The sequence below is a fragment of the Pecten maximus genome, chromosome 14 (assembly GCF_902652985.1).
Source record: "Pecten maximus chromosome 14, xPecMax1.1, whole genome shotgun sequence".
Lineage (NCBI taxonomy): Eukaryota > Metazoa > Mollusca > Bivalvia > Pectinida > Pectinidae > Pecten > Pecten maximus.
In genome coordinates, this window is record NC_047028.1 from 27,161,289 (window position 1) to 27,183,951 (window position 22,663).

Genomic DNA, 22,663 nt, shown 5'->3' on the forward strand with positions numbered 1-22,663 from the left:
ATCTTATATCACCATTATATAATGTGGCTTTCATTGTGTCTCAGCATAATATAATGTCCTTTTCATCTTATATCACTATCATATAACATTGTTTTCATCTTATATCAGTATTATATAACGTTGCTTTTCTTTCATTCCACCAACATTCCATTTCTTTTCTTCATATTTAGCAGCTGTTTATTTCCTCAGTAAGTCTTAGGAGGATGAATTGGCTATTATTTCGGGAGTCCTCACCTCAAAATACTCCATTGTTTTTCGCCTCCAGTTAACAGTGATCAGTTGAGTTATGATACAATGTCTTTTTTCAAAATCTTAAGCAAAATCGATAGATTTTAAAATCTAAGCTTAATTATGTGTTTAAATTCATATGTAAAATTTATGTGTGGTACAAATTGTTTTTACTCCTTTTTCAGCAGGTCAGAGTTCATTACACAATTCACTTCTATTTAATCTGGACTCCAGTTGACTGAAATATTTCACACAGAATATTTAATACAAAAGCTACATGGTTATGATATATGTATAGTTACATTATTGTTAAGGGTGTATGCTACTTGAAAATTAAACCTGGGATTCTGTCAATTACCTCGATTAAAATCATAATTTGAAAAAAAAATAAAAAACAGTTTTGTCTTGCAAAATAAACTTGTGTACCTTTGAAGTACGAAATATAGTATTATCTCATTGCTTGTAACCAAGTTTGTCTAGAAGGCATTAATATTCTTAAAATTTGGTTCACATTTTTCTTATCTCATAAAGGTATCATATACCCTTAACTCAAAAGGCAGGTAGATTGTTGGTTCTATCTGCAAAATATAAATCTGTTCTCTGTGTTAAATCAGTCCACATTTGCTGAGGTAAGGCTTTAACACATTACCGTAAACTACAAATTTTTGTACCGTTATAGTAGTACCCACATTTTGCCTGGATCTACCAGGTGTTTTGATTTCAGATCTGTGAAACTGCATGAGTAGTAGATTTATTCAGTTTTACTGCAGTGATTCTTACATGGTCAAGTTTCACCAGTATTGGATACGGTATCATATTCCTCGTAATATATTTAAAAATTTCTCTGCTAAATTAAATGTACTATCAATCATAAAAAGTGATTTGCTTCAAATGTATAAAGATCATCTTTTCATTCTCAATGTTGTTTAATTGATTTTTTTTTTAAACGATGCAAATTTATAAGAATAAATAAATAAAAATGTTTTTAATCATGTATATCACTGCCTAATATAGTCACATGACCCCAGTGCTTTGAAACCCCATCACCATAATGACACTAGTATGTTTATTGTTGTCTGTTACAATTTCATCACTTATTTTTAAAATAAAATCATATTTATACTTTTGTCTCATGTAAGCTTCCAGTTGCATTTATCTTCATTAAGAAGTTGGTAGTTAGTGTTGCCATGGAAACCGTTATTTTATTACACATATTCCTTATGAACCAGTAGAGGATTTTATGTTAATGTGCTTTAAGTAGTATTCATAGAGACTTCTGTTTGTATGACATTGAGTATTAGACCTTTAATGAAATAAAATAGATTGTTACGCTGATTGTACAGCTTCCTTTTCTTACCTTATTGTAAAATTTGTCTTGACTTATAGATTTCCCTCAGACTAAGCCCTGCTGGGTGTCCACTCCTTCAGTTGGCCTATAAGTGCACTTACGAGTTCTAGAGAAACCAGACATGCATGTATATGGTGTAGTGTTAATCAATCATGCACCTCGATCCCTTTCTAAAATTTAGTTTCCCTGGCTTAAAATTCCCTTCTGGAATTCGGCTCCAACACCGCTGATGAGTCCTAGAAGGATGATTAAATATTGCAGTTTTATCAACATTTATTGTATCTATTACTGAATTTTTCATATTTTAGTTGTTTTCAATATACAATCTGTAAACCTTGGAATTATTCGCATTTGGTGGAGTCTGACAATAGCATGGATTACAATTGTATTTGTGAATTTGTATAATTATTTATTAGATACTGTGCAATGTTAAATGTACTCGAGGGGAAACGTACTGCAACAGTTCATTTGTCTGAGAATCAGTAAAGTTTATGTTGATGTCTTCGTAGTAAGATTTCTATAATTCTTGTGTTATTCTGGTACAGTACATTTATAAATGCTGTTAAATTTACTGCTGCTACTTTTTCCAGTAAAAATAAAATGTTCGGCTTGCATATAATCTAAATTCTTTAAATGTGTAGAGAGAGCATCTGTAATGTATTAAAGATGAAAAAATTGATGTGATGTTGAAATTCGAGGATAAACCTTTTCAAAATAATAATTTAAAAAAGTCTCAGGAATCTAAATTAAAAATCCTGGATAATTTTATGTGGCCAGGATCATGTTTGGATGAGTCGAGCCAGAAATTTTGGTGATTATTTTTGGATTCTGAGATTATTTTTAGTAACATTCTATCAAACCTTTAAAAATTTGAGTGAGAAAATAGAAACAAAAAGAAAAATGAGATGGCAGTTTATATGAAATAGTGATGCTGTCGCTGTTGGTTTAGAAATATAACTTTCCTTCTTCATGTATTTATAGATTCTACCAGTAATTAATTATATAATATATTAAACTGTCACTCACATGTAGTTTACCCTGTAGTACACTAACTGTTGTTCAGTGATAGTCTAAACAATCTATAATCTATCTCAACGTTTTTTTCTTGTACATTTTTCCTTTAGTGTATACAACTTAATTATTATCTTAACTCATCCTATTTAATGAAACATTGGTTAAAGTGGAGAGATGAGAAATGTCAAATCTTGGCATATATGTAATTATATGACGTTGTGCGAATCATTTGTTTTATATAAAACATTCGTTTCCAATTGTTCAATTTATCAAAATCACAATTTGAGGTAGAGTATACTCATTTTATGTACAAGTTCTATTTATTTTTATTTATCACTCATTTTTGTGATTGATCTTCATTCAATACCATGTAAATCATTGTATATTTTTAAACTTCAACTTAAAGTAAATATGTTTTGATATCAGGAATGTGATAATCTGAGAGAAAATGACTTCATACCTCAGTATGGGGGTTTGCATTATGTTACTAAAGGGGTCAACAGGTACAGGTCTTTCTAGTCTGACTATGCGAGAATGCCGAAATGTTATAAAAATTTGTGTTCAGTTTTCATTTTAATGTTATTACAGAGTATCAAAACATGCCATGAAGAAGCTGAACGAGATATTTGACGAGACTGCTTTCCTCAAAGGATATGACCTTGTCAACGTCCTCAAGGTCAGTAAATCAAAGAGAACTGTAGACAGATTTATTTCGGTGCAGAATTGGATAAAATATACAGAAACTGCAATTGGCACAATCTTAACTTAGCTGAATGCTTCTTGAATAAGAATACCTGAGATACTGATGAAAATTATGACTCACAAATATCTATAATTTTACAGTAATTCATAAAGGATTTTGTGTTATAGGACTTGTCCCATTACCAGTATGATGAGATGGTTCGCATGTCCATGCATCTCCTCAACCGATTCTACTCGGCTCATAACAACCTGTTCAACAGGGCTGTTCAGGCACAGGTAAGTTTAGTAATGCTAAACACCTCCAGGGTTACCTTTTGGTATCTTAAGGATGGATGATGACTGAAAAAAAATGGAAATCAAAATAATATTTATTAAACTGACAATAATTTACTGATTTTTAAAATCTCCCCTGATTCATTGGTGTAAAGATTGTGTTTTAATGTCTAGAAATATTGAAATTTTAGCTTATATTTAATTTTAGGGACTGATGTGGTTTCTGTATGATAGATTTTTTTTTACAAAATTCTCTCTTGAAAGTCATTAAAGTTGGGATAGAGTTCTCTGGTTCCTGCTGGGTATTGTGGTAAGCAAGTTGTATGCTGTAAATCTGTTAATATACATGCTTTTAACTTTGTTATATAGGACAATTTAATCCTCAAATGTTAGAAGCTGTGCACTTTCCTTGTTCAAAAGTTGAAAATGTTCTAGAATTTTATGAAAATACAAACTTTAACAACCTCGTAAAGGTAGATTATTATAGTTGATGTCTGTTAAAGAAATTTTCACCTTTGTGCACAGGTTTGTATCACAGATAGCTCCGTATCTGTGTATAAGGAACTCGAGAACATTTTACCAAAGATGCGGCGGTACTCAACAGCCAAGCTAAGCGACAACCAGACACTCGAGCTGTGTGGCATCCTAGACCGTCTAAACAAGTAAGTCACAAACAATATGTAGGTCACAGTATCCTAGTTTAGTCAAGATAACTATAAAGTAGAGTTCTTATGTTAGAGCTGAAAGTTTAAAGACTTTGGATTTTGTGCTGTCATTCATCCCAAAAACATTTGTTTCTGTGGTTGGATCCCTGCTTGAGGAGGATTTAGAAGCTTTATCAGCTAACGCTGAAAGCAGTTTTGTGATAAAAATTATTATGCCTCATCTGTACCCAAACATATTCTGAATGTTTCATCTTAAAAAATTGTGATAACAATGCCGCTTCTTAACCAAACAATTCATTTCAGAATGTGTCACCTTGAGAATGAACCAGAGGAGCCCCACGGGATGAACCAGTCGATCCTCTATAACCATGGTGTACTGGAGGACGCCTTCACCATCCTCACACAGGAAATTGATGTCAAACTACTGGTATGCTCAAACAACTCTTCCATATCTAACCTTGACCTTAACAGCCTGTCTGACACTTCCTGTAGACTTGTCATACAGCATTTTGATTTTTAGCCCACCATCATCAGATGGTGGGCTATTCAAATCGCCCTGCGTCCGTGGTCCGTCGTCCGTCCGTCCGTCCGTCCCTCCCTCCGTCCGTCCGTCCGTCCGTCCGTCCGTAAACAATTCTTGTTATCGCTTATCCTCAGAAAGTACTGAAGGGATCTTTCTCAAATTTCATATGTAGGTTCCCCTTGATGTCTAGTTATGCATATTGCATTTTGGGACCGATCGGAAAACAACATGGCCGACAGGCAGCCATCTTGGATTTTGACCATTGAAGTTTGTTATCGCTATTTCTGAGAAAGAGCTGAAGGGATCTTTCTCAAATTTCATATGTAGGTTCCCCTTGATGTCTAGTTATGCATATTGCATTTTGGGACCGATCGGAAAACAACATGGCCGACAGGCAGCCATCTTGGATTTTGACCATTGAAGTTTGTTATCGCTATTTCTGAGAAAGAGCTGAAGGGATCTTTCTCAAATTTCATATGTAGGTTCCCCTTGGTGCCTAGTTATGCATATTGCATTTTGGGACCGATCGGAAAACAACATGGCCGACAGGCAGCCATCTTGGATTTTGACCATTGAAGTTTGTTATCGCTATTTCTGAGAAAGAGCTGAAGGGATCTTTCTCAAATTTCATATGTAGGTTCCCCTCGGTGCCTAGTTATGCATATTGCATTTTGGGACCGATCGGAAAACAACATGGCCGACAGGCAGCCATCTTGGATTTTGACCATTGAAGTTTGTTATCGCTATTTCTGAGAAAGAGCTGAAGGGATCTTTCTCAAATTTCATATGTAGGTTCCCCTTGGTGCCTAGTTATGCATATTGCATTTTGGGACCGATCGGAAAACAACATGGCCGACAGGCAGCCATCTTGGATTTTGACCATTGAAGTTTGTTATCGCTATTTCTGAGAAAGAGCTGAAGGGATCTTTCTCAAATTTCATATGTAGGTTCCCCTCGGTGCCTAGTTATGCATATTGCATTTTGGGACCGATCGGAAAACAACATGGCCGACAGGCAGCCATCTTGGATTTTGACCATTGGAGTTTGTTATCGCTATTTCTAAGAAAGTACTGAAGGGATCTTTCTCAAATTTCATATGTAGGTTTCCCTTGGTGCCTAGTTATGCATATTGCATTTTGGGACCGATCGGAAAACAACATGGCCGACGGGCAGCCATCTTGGATTTTGACCATTGAAGTTTGTTATCGCTATTTCTGAGAAAGTACTGAAGGGATCTTTCTCAAATTTTATATGTAGGTTTCCCATGGTGCCTAGTTATGCATATTGCATTTTGGGACAGATCGAAAAACAACATGGCCGACAGGCAGCCATCTTGGATTTTGACCATTAAAGTTTGTTATTGCTCTTTCTGAGAAAGCACTGAAGGGATCTTTCTCAAATTTCATATGTAGGTTCCCCTTGGTGCCTTGTTATGCATATCACATTTTGGGACCGATCAGAAAACAAGATGGCCGTCATGCAGTCATCTTGGATTTTGACCATTGAAGTTTGTTATCACTATTTCTGAGAAAGTACTGAAGGGATCGTTCTCAAATTTCATATGTAGGTTCCCCTCGGTGCCTAGTAATGCATATCGCATTTTGGGACTGATCGGAAAACAACATGGCCGACAGGCAGCCATCTTGGATTTTGACCATAGAAGATTGTTATCGCTATTTCTGAGAAAGTACTGATTGGATCTTTCTCCAATTTCATATGTAGGCTCCCCTTGGTGCCTAGTTATGCATATTGCATTTTGAGACCAATCAGAAAACAACATGGCCGACAGGCAGCCATCTTGTATTTCGAAAATTGAAACTGGTTATCACTATTACTAAGAAACTAATGAAAGGATCTTCCTGAAATTTCATATGTAGGTTCCCCCAGGTGCCTAGTTATGCATATTGCATTTTGAGACCAATCGGAAAACAACATGGCCGACAAGCAGCCATCTTGGATTTTGACAATTTAAGTTTGTTATCACTATTTCTCAGAAAGCACTGAAGGAATCTTTCTCAAATTCCATATATAGGTTCCCCTTGGTGTCTTAATCTTAAATTTTATATATAGGTTTCCCTTGTTTGAAAAGTACTAGAGGTTTCTTCTGAGTTTACACAGATTAGTAAGACTTAGAAGAAGAGAAAAGTAGAGAAAAGATCAATCTGACATGGAACCTATGAAGAACATTCAATGGTGGGCGCCAAGATCCCTCTGGGATCTCTTGTATTAGTCCCTACCGGTGAAACCGGTGTGAACTAAAGGTATCCTCCCCATCTGTCTGTCTGTCCACTCAGTTTTCTGCATTTTTATTAGCCATGCTTCAAGGTTGGTGGAAATTGGTATGTAACTTCAGTATGAGTGGCTACAGATCAAGTCAGATTTCATAGTTTTTGGTCAAGGTCACTGATACTATTCTTAGCTGGGGCCAATAGGGGACTGTTACTATTCTTAGCTGGGGCCAATAGGGGATAATTGCTTCATCAATACCCAGCATTCTTTTTGTTTGAACTTGTACCTTGTACAAAATATCAAGGTTGAAATCTCCACATACTGTGAAACCTGATTTCACGAACTACTGACTTTAATAATATCCCATACCATCTGATCATATTCAAAGGAACGGCAACATGCTCCATTGTCATTGTTGACACTGACTTTACCAACACATTGTCATATCGACACAATGACGCAGCCTCTCAGTGTGTCAGGTTTCACTACAAATATAGCAAAATTTAACTTTCAAAATGTAGCACAAATCATGCTGTTAAATGAAGTGAATAAACATCTGTTAATCTAACAAAAATTGAACTTTAAAAGCAAGAATGTCAAGCTTCCAATGTACCATAAATCACATTTAAGCAATTTGTGGACAGGAAAGATTCTTTGATCATCTCATTGTCATAACAAGGCCATACATCTTCTGTTTTCAAAGTTATATTTGAATAACAAAAATGCAAGGTCGAGATCTTATTTGCATTGTAACTAGTTAATCTCGTCAACAGCTGATGAGATCTCGCCAAGTGGGGTGTCAAGTGGCAGTGAAGACATTTTTCTAGTTTCTTTGAATGGACCTCATTTTGTAATTAGGTTTCTTTGTTTATGGAATATCTTACTTTTCATGTGCAATTGCTAAGTTTGTGTTTCAGCTTAATAATGTCTTGGTCAGCATCACATACTATACTCTGCCTGTATACTTCTTAGACTTAATGGAAATCCATTCATATTTTATCACATTTAGAGTTATCTCCCTTGTTTTGTTTTTATAGATCATGTGTTTTCTTGTTGATATTTCATTTCATGTATAACCATTATCATCAAAATATTGTATACATTTTTTAACTGTCAATCATTTTCATTCTCAAATATTTTCATTGATTGTGAATCCACTAACCACATAGCCCATATGTTTACCAGATGTGTGAACATGGCAGAGTTTGAGGTATCGGGCGACTTAATCTTAAGGGTTAAGAATTAATAAGAGAATAGATAGACTTGATTTTATTTCATTTTCATATCCAATGTACATAGCTTTCTGGTAATGTGAAAGTTCGGGTAAGGTTACACTCCTTTTTTTTTTTTTTTATAAGTTACAATTATTTCTTTCAAATTTTGATATTGTAAATGCTTTTGACATATATATACATTGTATGTCAAACAAGGAAGCATTTTGTACTGGTATTTTACTTGTTAATTATTTTTCTGTCAATCCACTGGGTAAAGATGTACAAGTGACCTTATGCTATGGTGTGGTATCCATCTGGTGCCATGTTTACCCTTTAGATAAGTCCTGAATAACCAAGAGGCCCATGGTTTCATGTGAATGACCTTGACCTATTTTCAAGGTCATAGAAACCAACATGAGTAAGAATCATTTAACAACTTCTTAATATCCAGTAAAACAAATGTCCAGGTTCTTCATTTTGACAATAGCATACAGAGGTACTCGTCACTTAAAAATGAAGTTAGTTCATATAAATGCCATCCCTGCATTGTTCAGTTCACAGGGATCAAATGTGGTAAATCTTCAAATGATTTGTTCTTGAACAGCAAATCAAGCACAAGATTTTAATTTAGCATCCTTACCCATGACCTATTTCATCTTCAAAGTCCACATGAATTAAATCTTCCAACATTAGCTTCAATTCACAAACTGCAGAAAAGGAGGGCAAGACAGGTCAATTGGGCCTCTTTTGATAGTGTAGTGTGTCAGGTGGTGAAGTGTTTCAGACTTTGTCAGTTTGTTCTGAAGTCTACATTTTTTAGATCTTTATGTATAGGAGCTGTATATAAGTTGTAACATTGTCACAGTCATCTCTTTGATCCTCTTCCAAAACTGTTTAAAATGTTATTGGTGGTTGTTGATAGAAGGATCATTAATGTGTTTAACTAATATTGTTCACAAGCTGGGGTTCAACTCGACTCAACATCTCCATTTCTTGCCTTACACGACTCCGAATACACAATTGTTAGCCCGCACAATGGCATTCAATCGCCCTGCGTCCGGTCCTCGTCCGTCCGTCCGTCCGTCCCTCCCCCGCCGTCCCCGTCTCGTCCGTAAAAATTCTTGTTATCGCTTATCCTCGAAAGTCTGGGGATCTTCTCAAATTTCATATGTGGTTCCCCTTGATGTCTATTATCAATTCATTTTGACGATGGAACAACATGCGACTAGGCAGCATCTTGATTTTGACCATTGAAGTTTGTTATCGCTATTTCTGAGAAAGAGCTGAAGGGATCTTTCTCAAATTTCATATGTAGGTTCCCCTTGATGTCTAGTTATGCATATTGCATTTTGGGACCGATCGGAAAACAACATGGCCGACAGGCAGCCATCTTGGATTTTGACCATTGAAGTTTGTTATCGCTATTTCTGAGAAAGAGCTGAAGGGATCTTTCTCAAATTTCATATGTAGGTTCCCCTTGGTGCCTAGTTATGCATATTGCATTTTGGGACCGATCGGAAAACAACATGGCCGACAGGCAGCCATCTTGGATTTTGACCATTGAAGTTTGTTATCGCTATTTCTGAGAAAGAGCTGAAGGGATCTTTCTCAAATTTCATATGTAGGTTCCCCTCGGTGCCTAGTTATGCATATTGCATTTTGGGACCGATCGGAAAACAACATGGCCGACAGGCAGCCATCTTGGATTTTGACCATTGAAGTTTGTTATCGCTATTTCTGAGAAAGAGCTGAAGGGATCTTTCTCAAATTTCATATGTAGGTTCCCCTTGGTGCCTAGTTATGCATATTGCATTTTGGGACCGATCGGAAAACAACATGGCCGACAGGCAGCCATCTTGGATTTTGACCATTGAAGTTTGTTATCGCTATTTCTGAGAAAGAGCTGAAGGGATCTTTCTCAAATTTCATATGTAGGTTCCCCTCGGTGCCTAGTTATGCATATTGCATTTTGGGACCGATCGGAAAACAACATGGCCGACAGGCAGCCATCTTGGATTTTGACCATTGGAGTTTGTTATCGCTATTTCTAAGAAAGTACTGAAGGGATCTTTCTCAAATTTCATATGTAGGTTTCCCTTGGTGCCTAGTTATGCATATTGCATTTTGGGACCGATCGGAAAACAACATGGCCGACGGGCAGCCATCTTGGATTTTGACCATTGAAGTTTGTTATCGCTATTTCTGAGAAAGTACTGAAGGGATCTTTCTCAAATTTTATATGTAGGTTTCCCATGGTGCCTAGTTATGCATATTGCATTTTGGGACAGATCGAAAAACAACATGGCCGACAGGCAGCCATCTTGGATTTTGACCATTAAAGTTTGTTATTGCTCTTTCTGAGAAAGCACTGAAGGGATCTTTCTCAAATTTCATATGTAGGTTCCCCTTGGTGCCTTGTTATGCATATCACATTTTGGGACCGATCAGAAAACAAGATGGCCGTCATGCAGTCATCTTGGATTTTGACCATTGAAGTTTGTTATCACTATTTCTGAGAAAGTACTGAAGGGATCGTTCTCAAATTTCATATGTAGGTTCCCCTCGGTGCCTAGTAATGCATATCGCATTTTGGGACTGATCGGAAAACAACATGGCCGACAGGCAGCCATCTTGGATTTTGACCATAGAAGATTGTTATCGCTATTTCTGAGAAAGTACTGATTGGATCTTTCTCCAATTTCATATGTAGGCTCCCCTTGGTGCCTAGTTATGCATATTGCATTTTGAGACCAATCAGAAAACAACATGGCCGACAGGCAGCCATCTTGTATTTCGAAAATTGAAACTGGTTATCACTATTACTAAGAAACTAATGAAAGGATCTTCCTGAAATTTCATATGTAGGTTCCCCCAGGTGCCTAGTTATGCATATTGCATTTTGAGACCAATCGGAAAACAACATGGCCGACAAGCAGCCATCTTGGATTTTGACAATTTAAGTTTGTTATCACTATTTCTCAGAAAGCACTGAAGGAATCTTTCTCAAATTCCATATATAGGTTCCCCTTGGTGTCTTAATCTTAAATTTTATATATAGGTTTCCCTTGTTTGAAAAGTACTAGAGGTTTCTTCTGAGTTTACACAGATTAGTAAGACTTAGAAGAAGAGAAAAGTAGAGAAAAGATCAATCTGACATGGAACCTATGAAGAACATTCAATGGTGGGCGCCAAGATCCCTCTGGGATCTCTTGTATTAGTCCCTACCGGTGAAACCGGTGTGAACTAAAGGTATCCTCCCCATCTGTCCGTCCGTCCACTCAGTTTTCTGCATTTTTATTAGCCATGCTTCAAGGTTGGTGAAAGTTGGTATGTAACTTCAGTATGAGTGGCTACAGATCAAGTTAGAACTTCATAGTTTTTGGTCAAGGTCACTGATACTATTCTTAGCTGGGGCCAATAGGGGACTGTTACTATTCTTAGCTGGGGCCAATAGGGGACAATTGCTTCATCAATACCCAGCATTCTTTTTGTTTGAACTTGTACCTTGTACAAAATATCAAGGTTGAAATCTCCACATACTGTGAAACCTGATTTCACGAACTACTGACTTTAATAATATCCCATACCATCTGATCATATTCAAAGGAACGGCAACATGCTCCATTGTCATTGTTGACACTGACTTTACCAACACATTGTCATATCGACACAATGACGCAGCCCCTCAGTGTGTCAGGTTTTACTGCAAATATAGCAAAATCTAACTTTCAAAATGTAGCACAAATCATGCTGTTAAATGAAGTGAATAAACATCTGTTAATCTAACAAAAATTGAACTTTAAAAGCAAGAACGTCAAGCTTCCAATGTACCATAAATCACATTTAAGCAATTTGTGGACAGGAAAGATTCTTTGAGCATCTCATTGTCATAACAAGACCATACATCTTCTGTTTTCAAAGTTATATTTGAATAACAAAAATGCAATGTTGTGATCTTATTTGCATTGTAACTGGTTAATCTCATCAACTGCTGATGAGATCTCGCCAAGAGGGGTGTCAGGTGGCCGTGAAGACATTTTTATAGTTTCTTTGAACGGACCTCATTTTGTAATTAGGTTTCTTTGTTTATGGAATATCTTACTTTTCATGTGCAATTGCTAAGTTTGTGTTTTAGCTTGATAAATGTCTTGGTCAGCATCACATTCTATACTCTGCCTGTATACTTCTTAGACTTAGTGGAAATCCATTCATATTTTATCACATTTAGAGTTATCTCCCTTGTTTTGTTTTTATAGATCATGTGTTTTCTTGTTGATATTTCATTTCATGTATAACCATTATCATCAAAATATTGTATACATTTTTTAACTGTCAATCATTTTCATTCTCAAATATTTTCATTGATTGTGAATCCACTAACCACATAGCCCATATGTTTACCAGATGTGTGAACATGGCAGAGTTTGAGGTATCGGGCGACTTAATCTTAAGGGTTAAGAATTAATAAGAGAATAGATAGACTTGATTTTATTTCATTTTCATATCCAATGTACATAGCTTTCTGGTAATGTGAAAGTTCGGGTAAGGTTACACTCCTTTTTTTTTTTTTTTTATAAGTTACAATTATTTCTTTCAAATTTTGATATTGTAAATGCTTTTGACATATATATACATTGTATGTCAAACAAGGAAGCATTTTGTACTGGTATTTTACTTGTTAATTATTTTTCTGTCAATCCACTGGGTAAAGATGTACAAGTGACCTTATGCTATGGTGTGGTGTCCATCTGGTGCCATGTTTACCCTTTAGATAAGTCCTGAATAACCAAGAGGCCCATGGTTTCATGTGAATGACCTTGACCTATTTTCAAGGTCATAGAAACCAACATGAGTTAGAATCATTTAACAACTTCTTAATATCCAGTAAAACAAATGTCCAGGTTCTTCATTTTGACAATAGCATACAGAGGTACTCGTCACTTAAAAATGAAGTTAGTTCATATAAATGCCATCCCTGCATTGTTCAGTTCACAGGGATCAAATGTGGTAAATCTTCAAATGATTTGTTCTTGAACAGCAAATCAAGCACAAGATTTTAATTTAGCATCCTTACCCATGACCTATTTCATCTTCAAAGTCCACATGAATTAAATCTTCCAACATTAGCTTCACTTCACAAACTGCAGAAAAGGAGGGCTAGACAGGTCCATTGGGCCTCTTTTGATAGTGTAGTGTGTCAGGTGGTGAGGTGTTTCAGACTTTGTCAGTTTGTTCTGAAGTCTACATTTTTTAGATCTTTATGTATAGGAGCTGTATATAAGTTGTAACATTGTCACAGTCATCTCTTTGACCTCTTCCATCTGTTTAATATCATTATTACTGCAGTCTGTTGATAGGGTGATTATCAATATGTCATTAACTAAATATCCTTTCACCAGCATGGGGTTCACAAGAAATAGTCTTTGTAAGTTCTTGGTAAATCAAAAATATTTTAAGGTAGATCTGAGTCTCAACTAGTATTCTTTTATTGTGTCTTAAAATACATGTACATAAATTAGTTCAAACATTTTAATGCTTGAAGTTAATCAACCATTTGCCTATACAATGAACTATTCATGTATTTTTTAATTATTTATTTAATTATTTATTTGTCTATTTATCTATTTATTTATTCTTTTATCTTATTTTCACAAAAACATCTCTGCAATAGCGATTCTGAAAACTCTTTCCTCTTTGTTAAAAGTTAGGATGAATAGCCGATGCACTATGTTACGATATGTTTGACATGCAAAACATTACTGGGGATAATTTTGTTCTAAATCTAAAATATACCAATCATTATATTTCTGGGCCTGTATGCAGTAGAAAATTGATGAGATGCTCCACCTCGAAGCTTGTTGTAATATCAATAATTTATGTAATATTAGAACTCTGAAACAGCCCTGCCAATATATGACTTGTGTATTTCATGCGTGAAGTGGGAAGCGGTAAGCTAACTAAGGCATGGCATGACACTGCTACAACGTGGGTTCACAAACATTTTATAAGTTTTGTACAATTTTCAGGCATGACTAAAGATATACGCTGACCTGACTTGGTTATTTCGTAAATACATATTTTTTCCAGACTAGATGTTTGGTCCTATTTATTTACAGTTAAGGTGTAGTCACATATATTTATTGTATATCTATATATATATTACCAGGTAATTATACATTGTATGGAAACCTTCCATTTAAGGTCAAAGTAGTATTGCCAATGCATGTCATTCCTAGTTTCAATTTGCGGAAAATGTTACATATTTCCAAAATTTTTGGTTTATGTCAGTTTTAATTTGAATGACTTCCTTTATCATTGAAAAGAATGAAAAATAAAACAAAAAAAAAGCTATAATGATTCATGCATGACTGTTCTAGTATACAAATGCATCTTGAAATTAATGATATATATCGTCATTACTTGTGTCATTTCAATATTAGTATGCTTTTAATGAACTTTTCTAATTATAGAAAATATCTTAGACATTGATATATATGAACACTATAACTTCCTTTTAGTATTCCATTATAAATATGTTACAGCAAGTTGGTTTGGCTGTAAAACTTGGTTAATATTGAAGCATGATATAGTTGATATATGGTTAGAAATTTGCAATCACATTTTTTTTTTATTTTTTTTTTTTTTATAAACTTTTAAATATGATATTGTAAATGAACAGTTGTGATGTTGTAAGAGCATATATATCTTTTGACATCACATTTGGTAAACATGGCATCTGCCCCTTCATTTATTAGCGTATATGTTGATGAGCCTTGCTCGGCATTAACACCATAACAGGCATGTTATCCAAATTTTTGTCGTACTTTCATTCATAGATAGGTTACATGCATGGTTATTTGAGTTCATCATTAATCATTTTGAAATCATGTAAGAACTGAGTATTTTATGAATTTAAAAAACCGTTAACCAAGATTACATTATGAATGACAAAAGAACTATTACATGTACCTCGGCATTCAGGTATTTAAAACTGACAGTAATTTTTTTATATGTATACATAACATTAATTTATAATAAGAGGTTTAACAGATGATCTGAAAATGAAGTATTTTATTGTAATGCTTATAATAAAGCATGTTGGTCTTTTATGTATCCAGGTGACAATTGTGGGCTGTATCTATTAGATTTAATTCTATCATTAGTATTTTTTTTTATTTAGGTCATAATTATTCTAATATACTAACTTTTGAATTACAGAAATGTTGCTTTTCACAGTGGGGTTCCTATCACTGATTTTTTGTTGGCTGTTTTACAGGAACAATACTCGGGCCAGCGAAAGATTTTCCAGAAAACATTTACCTTGCTTAAGCTGATGGCCCGCAGTAATAAGCTGGTCCAAGGACGATTGTTTGACCGCTTAGACATGCTTCTGTCGAAAGAAGGTGCCGGGCCAGAATTAGCAGAGGCTTTGACTGAGGTAACCATACCATGTCCTTCACCTTGGTGACAATAGTAACAATACCATGAACTTCACCTTGGTGACAGTAGAAACAAAACCATGGCCTTCACCTTGGTTACAAAAAGTCAGGTTCTTTAAGTTACAACATAGTTACTATACCATGACCTTCACCTTGATTTCAGTTTTTTTCACCATTTCAGAAGAATTAATAAAAATTGTTAAAATAAACTTTGAAAAAAAATTGTGTCCTGTCCCATAATATTCACCAGTACAGAGAAAAAAGTAGCTATAAATGGAACCAAAGAAAAAAACAAACTTGGTCTTAAAAACTATAAGTGGTGACTTGAGAATTTTTGCCAATAAATAAATATAAGTATTACTAGGCTTTTTATAAGGAAGAATAATGGAGGATTATAAGTGATGGATTATATTTTTCTACTTGAAACAGGTGTTCACAGGTAATTCCAATACCTGTATGAAAATCAGCGGCAACCAGGTGATGAAAGTGATGGGAATCGTGGCCAAACAGAGAGAAAATGTGCCACAGTTTCTTGACCTACTCAATGCCATTGTCAAGGTCGAGGAGCTGGACCTGCCGCTAAAACGTAACCAGGGCTTCGTAATGCAATACTTCATGCAGTACAGGTCCGATGTGGCTTTTGTCATTGACCAGGATGAAAATTCTAGGTCAGTATCACATCAGGTTGTTAAATTATACATCCATGTGTTAGTATTACTTTGGATTTTTACCTTTTATTCTGCTGTTTGATGAAAAAAACTGAAAAATATTGTCATTCATTCACTGGTAAACATGTTGTTGTATATTTTTAAGGACAGCAGGGACATACATACAAACTTGAGCATAAAAGCCATGAATCTTGGCATATCCTCGCAATGAAAAATCTTTCTTTGAGTATGCAGCTCTGTGTTTCATACAATATTATTACAGTGACAGTAATTTGGAGAAATGTATTTTTAATCAAGATTGTGAGATTAAGTTTCAAAGGTGCCTGTTCAAAGGAGAGTTGCATTTTGTGTCTTAAACTGATGAACCTCAAAAGAAAATGGTTGAATCAGTGCTACAATCAGGCATGGAAAGTACATTTATGAAGCATGGAGACATTGAAAAAATTGTTAATAGTATTTGTTGAAAAATTTGATTTTGGGTTTTGACCTGTATGTACCTTAAACAGAAATATAGAAATTAGACTGTCCTTGTAGCTAGTAGTTCTGGATCTAGGATGAGCAGATCTCGACACTTGAAGTAGATAGTTTTTGCACCGATTGTACTATATTCGTGTATACTACCAGTTCCATATTTAACCCTTAACTAAGCACGGATCCCGAGGTTTTGATTATGGAACAACGTATTAATTAATCTTTAACCAAGAATTAAACACAGCATGTTTTACCATAGGTAAATTTTATAAGCATGTGACCCTGTGACAAGTTATGCTGTTTCTAATCCTACATGCCTCTAAAATGATTATTTTCAGGTTTGTAATCCCCCACCAATTTTTTGGGGCTTCTAATCATAACACCAAGTTCTTTGTATAGGAGTGGGGGCATTGAAATGTCTTACAGACATTTTCTAGTTTTCATATTTTTAGCATAAAAAATAATCCCATTGCGGGGACTAAAAATCATTATTTCCATGTTTTTGCTTGTAAACCAATTTTCATTTCCGATCCAATATCTACAGTAAAAAAAAAATTTTAAATCACCTTTTACATCAGCAAAAAACTGTTCTGAAGAAACGATTGTTTTCTGAAAAAGGTAATTATGCCCCCTTCATGACATGGGGTTGGGGCATACTTTTACCCATGTCTGTCCCGTCCCGATGCAATGTAACTTGCTAATCCCTGGAACTGCCTATGCGATCCTTACCAAACTGTGTTTTGGGGTGTCAAGTGGTAGTGGAAAGCCCCATTCATGTCTTACAGACATTTTCTAGTTTGTTGAAGTACGTGTAAGTTACATAGAACAGGTTAATGTGGATATAAATTATGACTCAGTATTTAATGAATTGATATCATTCATTTGGTAAATTTCATTGTGTCAGCCAGTTTGTATTCTAGCCCGCCTCTGTATCCTATTATTCAGCCCCAGTAAATCAGATTTATAGCATGTATACTCATCAACTGTTTATCACTGATAACATCTAGAGAAAAAAAAGTGTGATTTTGACCAACTTAATGTATTTGGATTTGGACATGCTTTGAACTTGCTATTTTCTAGGATTTTAATTTGGCAGCATGTAACTCATCAACTGTTTATCACTGATAACATCTAGAGAAAAAAAAATGTGATTTTGACCAACTTAATGTGTTTTGATTTGGACATGCTTTGAACTTACTATTTTCTAGGATTTTAATTTGACAGCATGTAACTTGTGGAAATGATTTTAATGATTGATGTAAAGAGATTGTATAAATTTTCCTCCAGATCTGGATGGTATGTAACTAGCTGCATGGTTTGTTGTTGGTTTTTTGTGATAATTTCTCTCTATAAGGCAGGCAGATTGTATTTTAATGCTTAATATTTCATCTAATCTCAGCAAAATAAAACACATTTGCAAAAACTATTTATAGATAATACTAAATATACTATGAACTTCAGTAATCTTACTTGAGAAACCTTCAAATGAACAGAATATAGACCGGTTTTATGGAGTATCAACATATTTCTGGTGATTTTTGTCAGTTTGTATGCATTAAAAGTGGTTATGAATAAGGTGTTATATCAACTGTTGTCACTTTTATAAACATACCTTTAATTCAGGACAGTTGTGGACAACATTTTCCATAGGAATATATATTGATGAAGATCAAGAAATTTCTTGAAAAGATTCATTTGACTGCAATGAAAAAAAAAATTGGCATTTTTTCTTTAATGAAAATAATATTTCACAAGTGGGGTAAATATTCCCATACTTTTCACAAGTTTATGCACATTCTAGATTTAGTCTAAATAAAGATTTGATGTTCTATAAATAGATTAAAAAAAGATTTTGAAATATTAGGAATACTATGTTTTGACATCAGAAATAAGAGCACGAATCAGTACTATTAGAACTTTATGATTGACAGTTTCTATTTGCATTTTTTTTTTACACTAAACCATTCTGTTTGATTCTTTGAAATAAATAATGAACTGTTGAAATCCAGAACAAATCTTTTAGTGCAAAGATTTTTTTTATATATTAAAAAAATTGAATAATAGATATATAATTTGACATTATGTAGATAAATTAACACTTTGAGTTGTGCAGTTGTGGACATGTTGATGCACCTCTGCACTGTGGATACCGCTGTGGTGTTATTCAGTAACTCATCTCTGACTGTGGGTATATTTCTACAGTGGCAGTACTGTAACTACATATGTAGCAGCAATTGTTCAAATGTCAAAAAAGTGATATTCATTTAATGACCTCTGTTCATTATACATGGAATAAACATGGATTGTAAGAGGAGACAACTTAAATGTTCAAATCAGTTATTTGTATTTCTTCTGAAATTATATGATATTTAATTTTAGACTGTACGGTGCTTAGCAAATGGTTAATCTTGGTTAAAGAAATCTCTCTTTAATTTAAGGATGTAAGAGTTATTTCCCTTGGATCATAGCTGATATGTGCTTTTGCTTGTTTGGAAAAAGATTATCTTGCTGTATTACAATTTTGATAATCTTGATTTCCTGGTCTCAAGCTTTTGTTGATTACTATCTTGACCACTAGGAACTTTCTGAATGAAGACAGGACTAGTGGTCTTATCTTAATTAAAACCATATTTATCCTCAAATAAGCCCCTCCTCCAGTGTAAATGTTTAGTAATAAAGTTTGGGGAAGGCTTCTTTTGAACCGCTTTAAGGGTTACTCTTTTGAAATTAATGATTCTGCAAAAATGAAAAATGGGGCTTATTTGTGGAGAGCCGGGGCTTATTTTGTTGTAGGCAGGTGCTTATTTGTGGGCAAGGGCTTAATATAGGACAGGTGCTTATTTGTGGATAAATATGGTAGTTATATATACAATAGCTACACTAACAACAGTAGAATTGGTGATGGTCTAGACATTCTTTTTAAAAGCAGCTTTTTCTTATAACCACATATATAGCCTATAAGCCTATATATTTAAGTGGTATTCCTATATGACTTGATTATTATGTGGTCGGAGGGAAGGTCCATGGACAATTAAAAAAAAAACACAGACAATTTAACAGGTAACAAGGTTAGAAAGATTCTTATGAGCCGAATGAAAATCAAACCTCAATTCACACCAAATCATATTAAATGGTTACAAATGATAGATTCTGTTTATCATATTCAAGATTTTTATGTAAAAATTGGAAACAGTTTTCTCTCAAGGTCATGTATAATTGAAATATCAGTTTTCTCTCAAGGTCATGTATAATTGAAATATCAGTTAGATACAACAATGTTTACACCATATGTCCCTTTCCTATGTGACATCGCAAAATATGATGCTATAAAGTATAAAGTTCTGACATCAAATTTGAAGCAAGATGAGGCAGTATGGCCATTTACAGTTCCAAGTCAGCTACCAAATTTATATGGCACTGATATAACAGGTTATGAGCTATGAAGGGGCCAATAAAAATCTTTAATTCAAAAGCTTACTGCAGGACAATGAAAATGCCATTATGTTAAAATTTTCTTGGATCCGCATTAGCCATAGGTGTACTAATTATTGCCAAAATGTGGCTACCTGTTGCCAATATTTTTAATCATAAGTTACATTTCCCCACAACACCTGTATGACCACACATGTATGTATTGTTATGTATATAATAGTATTATTAGTTGTTTAACCATTGTTATCAGATAATTCTATAGTACATGTATTGAGAAACATAGCTGTTTTGCTGAGTATTTATCATGATTCAAAGTTTAAAATGTGGCATAATTGTGTTTCAAAGGGAGAAAACTCTGACAGAAAACAACCACAAGGACCTGCAGTATCTGATCGCTATGGTTGACATGCTGGCTACTTGTGCTGAGGTAGGGACAGTCACAATGAGCATTAGAATGTGCATTTTTTGTTTGAATTGTTTTTTGATTATAGAACTAAAAAAAAACAAAAAAAAACAAAGATATGATCTTTTTTTTTTTTTTTTTTTTCTGAACCTATCATGACAGGCAGTCTTCATTTCAATAACAAAATTAAACCATGTTTTATGAAAAATATCTTTAAAGAGAAGGCCTTCCTATAATGTTTTAATGAAAAATATTGTTGCTACCAGTGTAAGTATCTATGTATTGTATGAAACCAAGAAATGCTTAAATTTTATGTTCTCTACGGCACTATTTCAGTCTGTACGTCACGTAAGTGGAAGGTTTTTTTTCGATACCCTGACCTTGCATGATATATAAATACAGTCAACTTTAAAAGTAACGAAACTAAGATACAGAATTAGTATCAAGTTGTAGTGGCTTCATTCTCTGAGTGTCACATGATTCCGAAATTTCAAACTTGGAAATAACAAATTGTTTTAATTGTCCTCTTAATTTCGTTACATCAAAGTTGACTGTGAAGCTGCTTCATCATTACTTTTGCCGGAATGTTAATAGTTTTTAATTATTATTTCACAAGTTTTAATTTGTTGATTTATGGTTGCATGAATGTAAACAATTTGTTTTTTGATGTTGACAGGGTGAGAATCGTTTCATTGAGTCCATTTGTCAGACAATTTTCAAAATACCGGAACTGCTACGCATTCTGAACAACAAGAAAATTACTGACAACTTGAAGCGGCCATTCTTACGATTCTTTCTTTGGGTGTACCTGAACACGGCTGGCGGTATGATAGAGAGTGGAGCTGGTGACCTCCCGCACGATGTGTAAGTCTAGACTGTTCAATAAAGAGTAGAAATGTCCTTTGAGCACCATCGATATTCTTCCATTGCCCTGCATAGTAAGTTGGGTGTCCATGTAACCTCAAGGTGAAGTTCAGAGAGGCGTGGTTTGATGCTCCCTGGCCGTGTCAGTTTTTATTCTCGGAAAGCTGAGAAACGGGCCAGTCTGTGCTGTTAGAGTTGTGTCTTTGGCAGGGATAACTCTGGAGGGGGCCATTTGCCCAGTATTTTCCAAAATGGCCCACCAAAATTCACAAATTTCTTCAATTTTCTATGTTTTGGCTTATACGATTTCTGAAATCTTGTCAAAATGGCCCATGATTTTTGGGTCCAGGGTAAACTCTGCTTTGGGCAAGACACTTTACCTTAATTGCTCTGGATAGTATGTGATGGGCCTCCCATATATTGTTCAGTGAGGAAGTCACTAACTACTACAAGGAGATTCTACCCCAAAATGACCCTTGCTGTTCAAAGCAAAACAAAAAACATACTGGATATTATCCAGGCAGGGGATAAATATATGGAACCAACAAAAAACATACTGGATATTTTCCAGGCAATGGATAAATATATGGAACCAACAAAATTGGCTTTATTCATGTATCACTGTTGAAAGAATACTTGTAATCCTGTTCTGCTTGTAAGTCAATTCAAAATATAGATCTAGGTTGTTCCTAAAGCATCTCATGAATAAAATATCAATTGAAGATATATGTACTAAAATTTACTGGTCAGTTAATGATATTTCTATATAGAAATATTCGAGGTCAGAGATGAAGAAAGTGACCTTGGTGTTCTGTTTCAGGGCAATGTGGGAGTACTTGAATGGTTTGAATGAAACATTGCGGACTGTCACAGAGTACATCAAAACTGACCCCAATACGGTCAAACTTCTCCTGAAAAGACCGCCGGCCAAGGGGTAGGTACCAAATCCTCACACAAATATTAGACTTCTCCATTTTTTGTTGTGTTTAAATGTTAATAATTGCTGTCGTGTATTATAGAATTCAATGTTTGTTTAACATTTTAAATCTTATTCTTTCTGAAGTCTGTTTACGACTTTTGACACTACATCTGTTTACCCCAATAACAAAGGATAATTTGTACACACTGCTGCTAGACAGCCATATGTTGCTGTGATAAAGTGAAATACAAGAACTTAAAAAAACTGTTAC

At 34.7% G+C, this 22,663-nt stretch overlaps 1 protein-coding gene across 21 annotated transcripts in view; it reads left to right on the forward strand.

Annotated features, from left to right (window-relative positions):
* Window positions 1-22,663, forward strand: part of LOC117342976 (inositol 1,4,5-trisphosphate receptor type 2-like) — a 141,615-nt gene that overhangs the window by 79,497 nt on the left and 39,455 nt on the right. For 18 of the 21 annotated variants that reach the window (XM_033905290.1, XM_033905287.1, XM_033905289.1 and 15 more), the window contains 10 exons: window positions 3,179-3,266; window positions 3,461-3,568; window positions 4,091-4,227; window positions 4,534-4,657; window positions 15,473-15,634; window positions 16,065-16,303; window positions 18,062-18,070; window positions 20,552-20,633; window positions 21,286-21,473; window positions 22,294-22,407. In XM_033905290.1, coding sequence (XP_033761181.1) covers window positions 3,179-3,266; window positions 3,461-3,568; window positions 4,091-4,227; window positions 4,534-4,657; window positions 15,473-15,634; window positions 16,065-16,303; window positions 18,062-18,070; window positions 20,552-20,633; window positions 21,286-21,473; window positions 22,294-22,407 — 1,251 coding nt within the window. The remainder of the gene's footprint in view (window positions 1-3,178; window positions 3,267-3,460; window positions 3,569-4,090; window positions 4,228-4,533; window positions 4,658-15,472; window positions 15,635-16,064; window positions 16,304-18,061; window positions 18,071-20,551; window positions 20,634-21,285; window positions 21,474-22,293; window positions 22,408-22,663) is intronic. The other 3 variants (XM_033905288.1, XM_033905303.1, XM_033905307.1) reach the window with 1 other exon arrangement.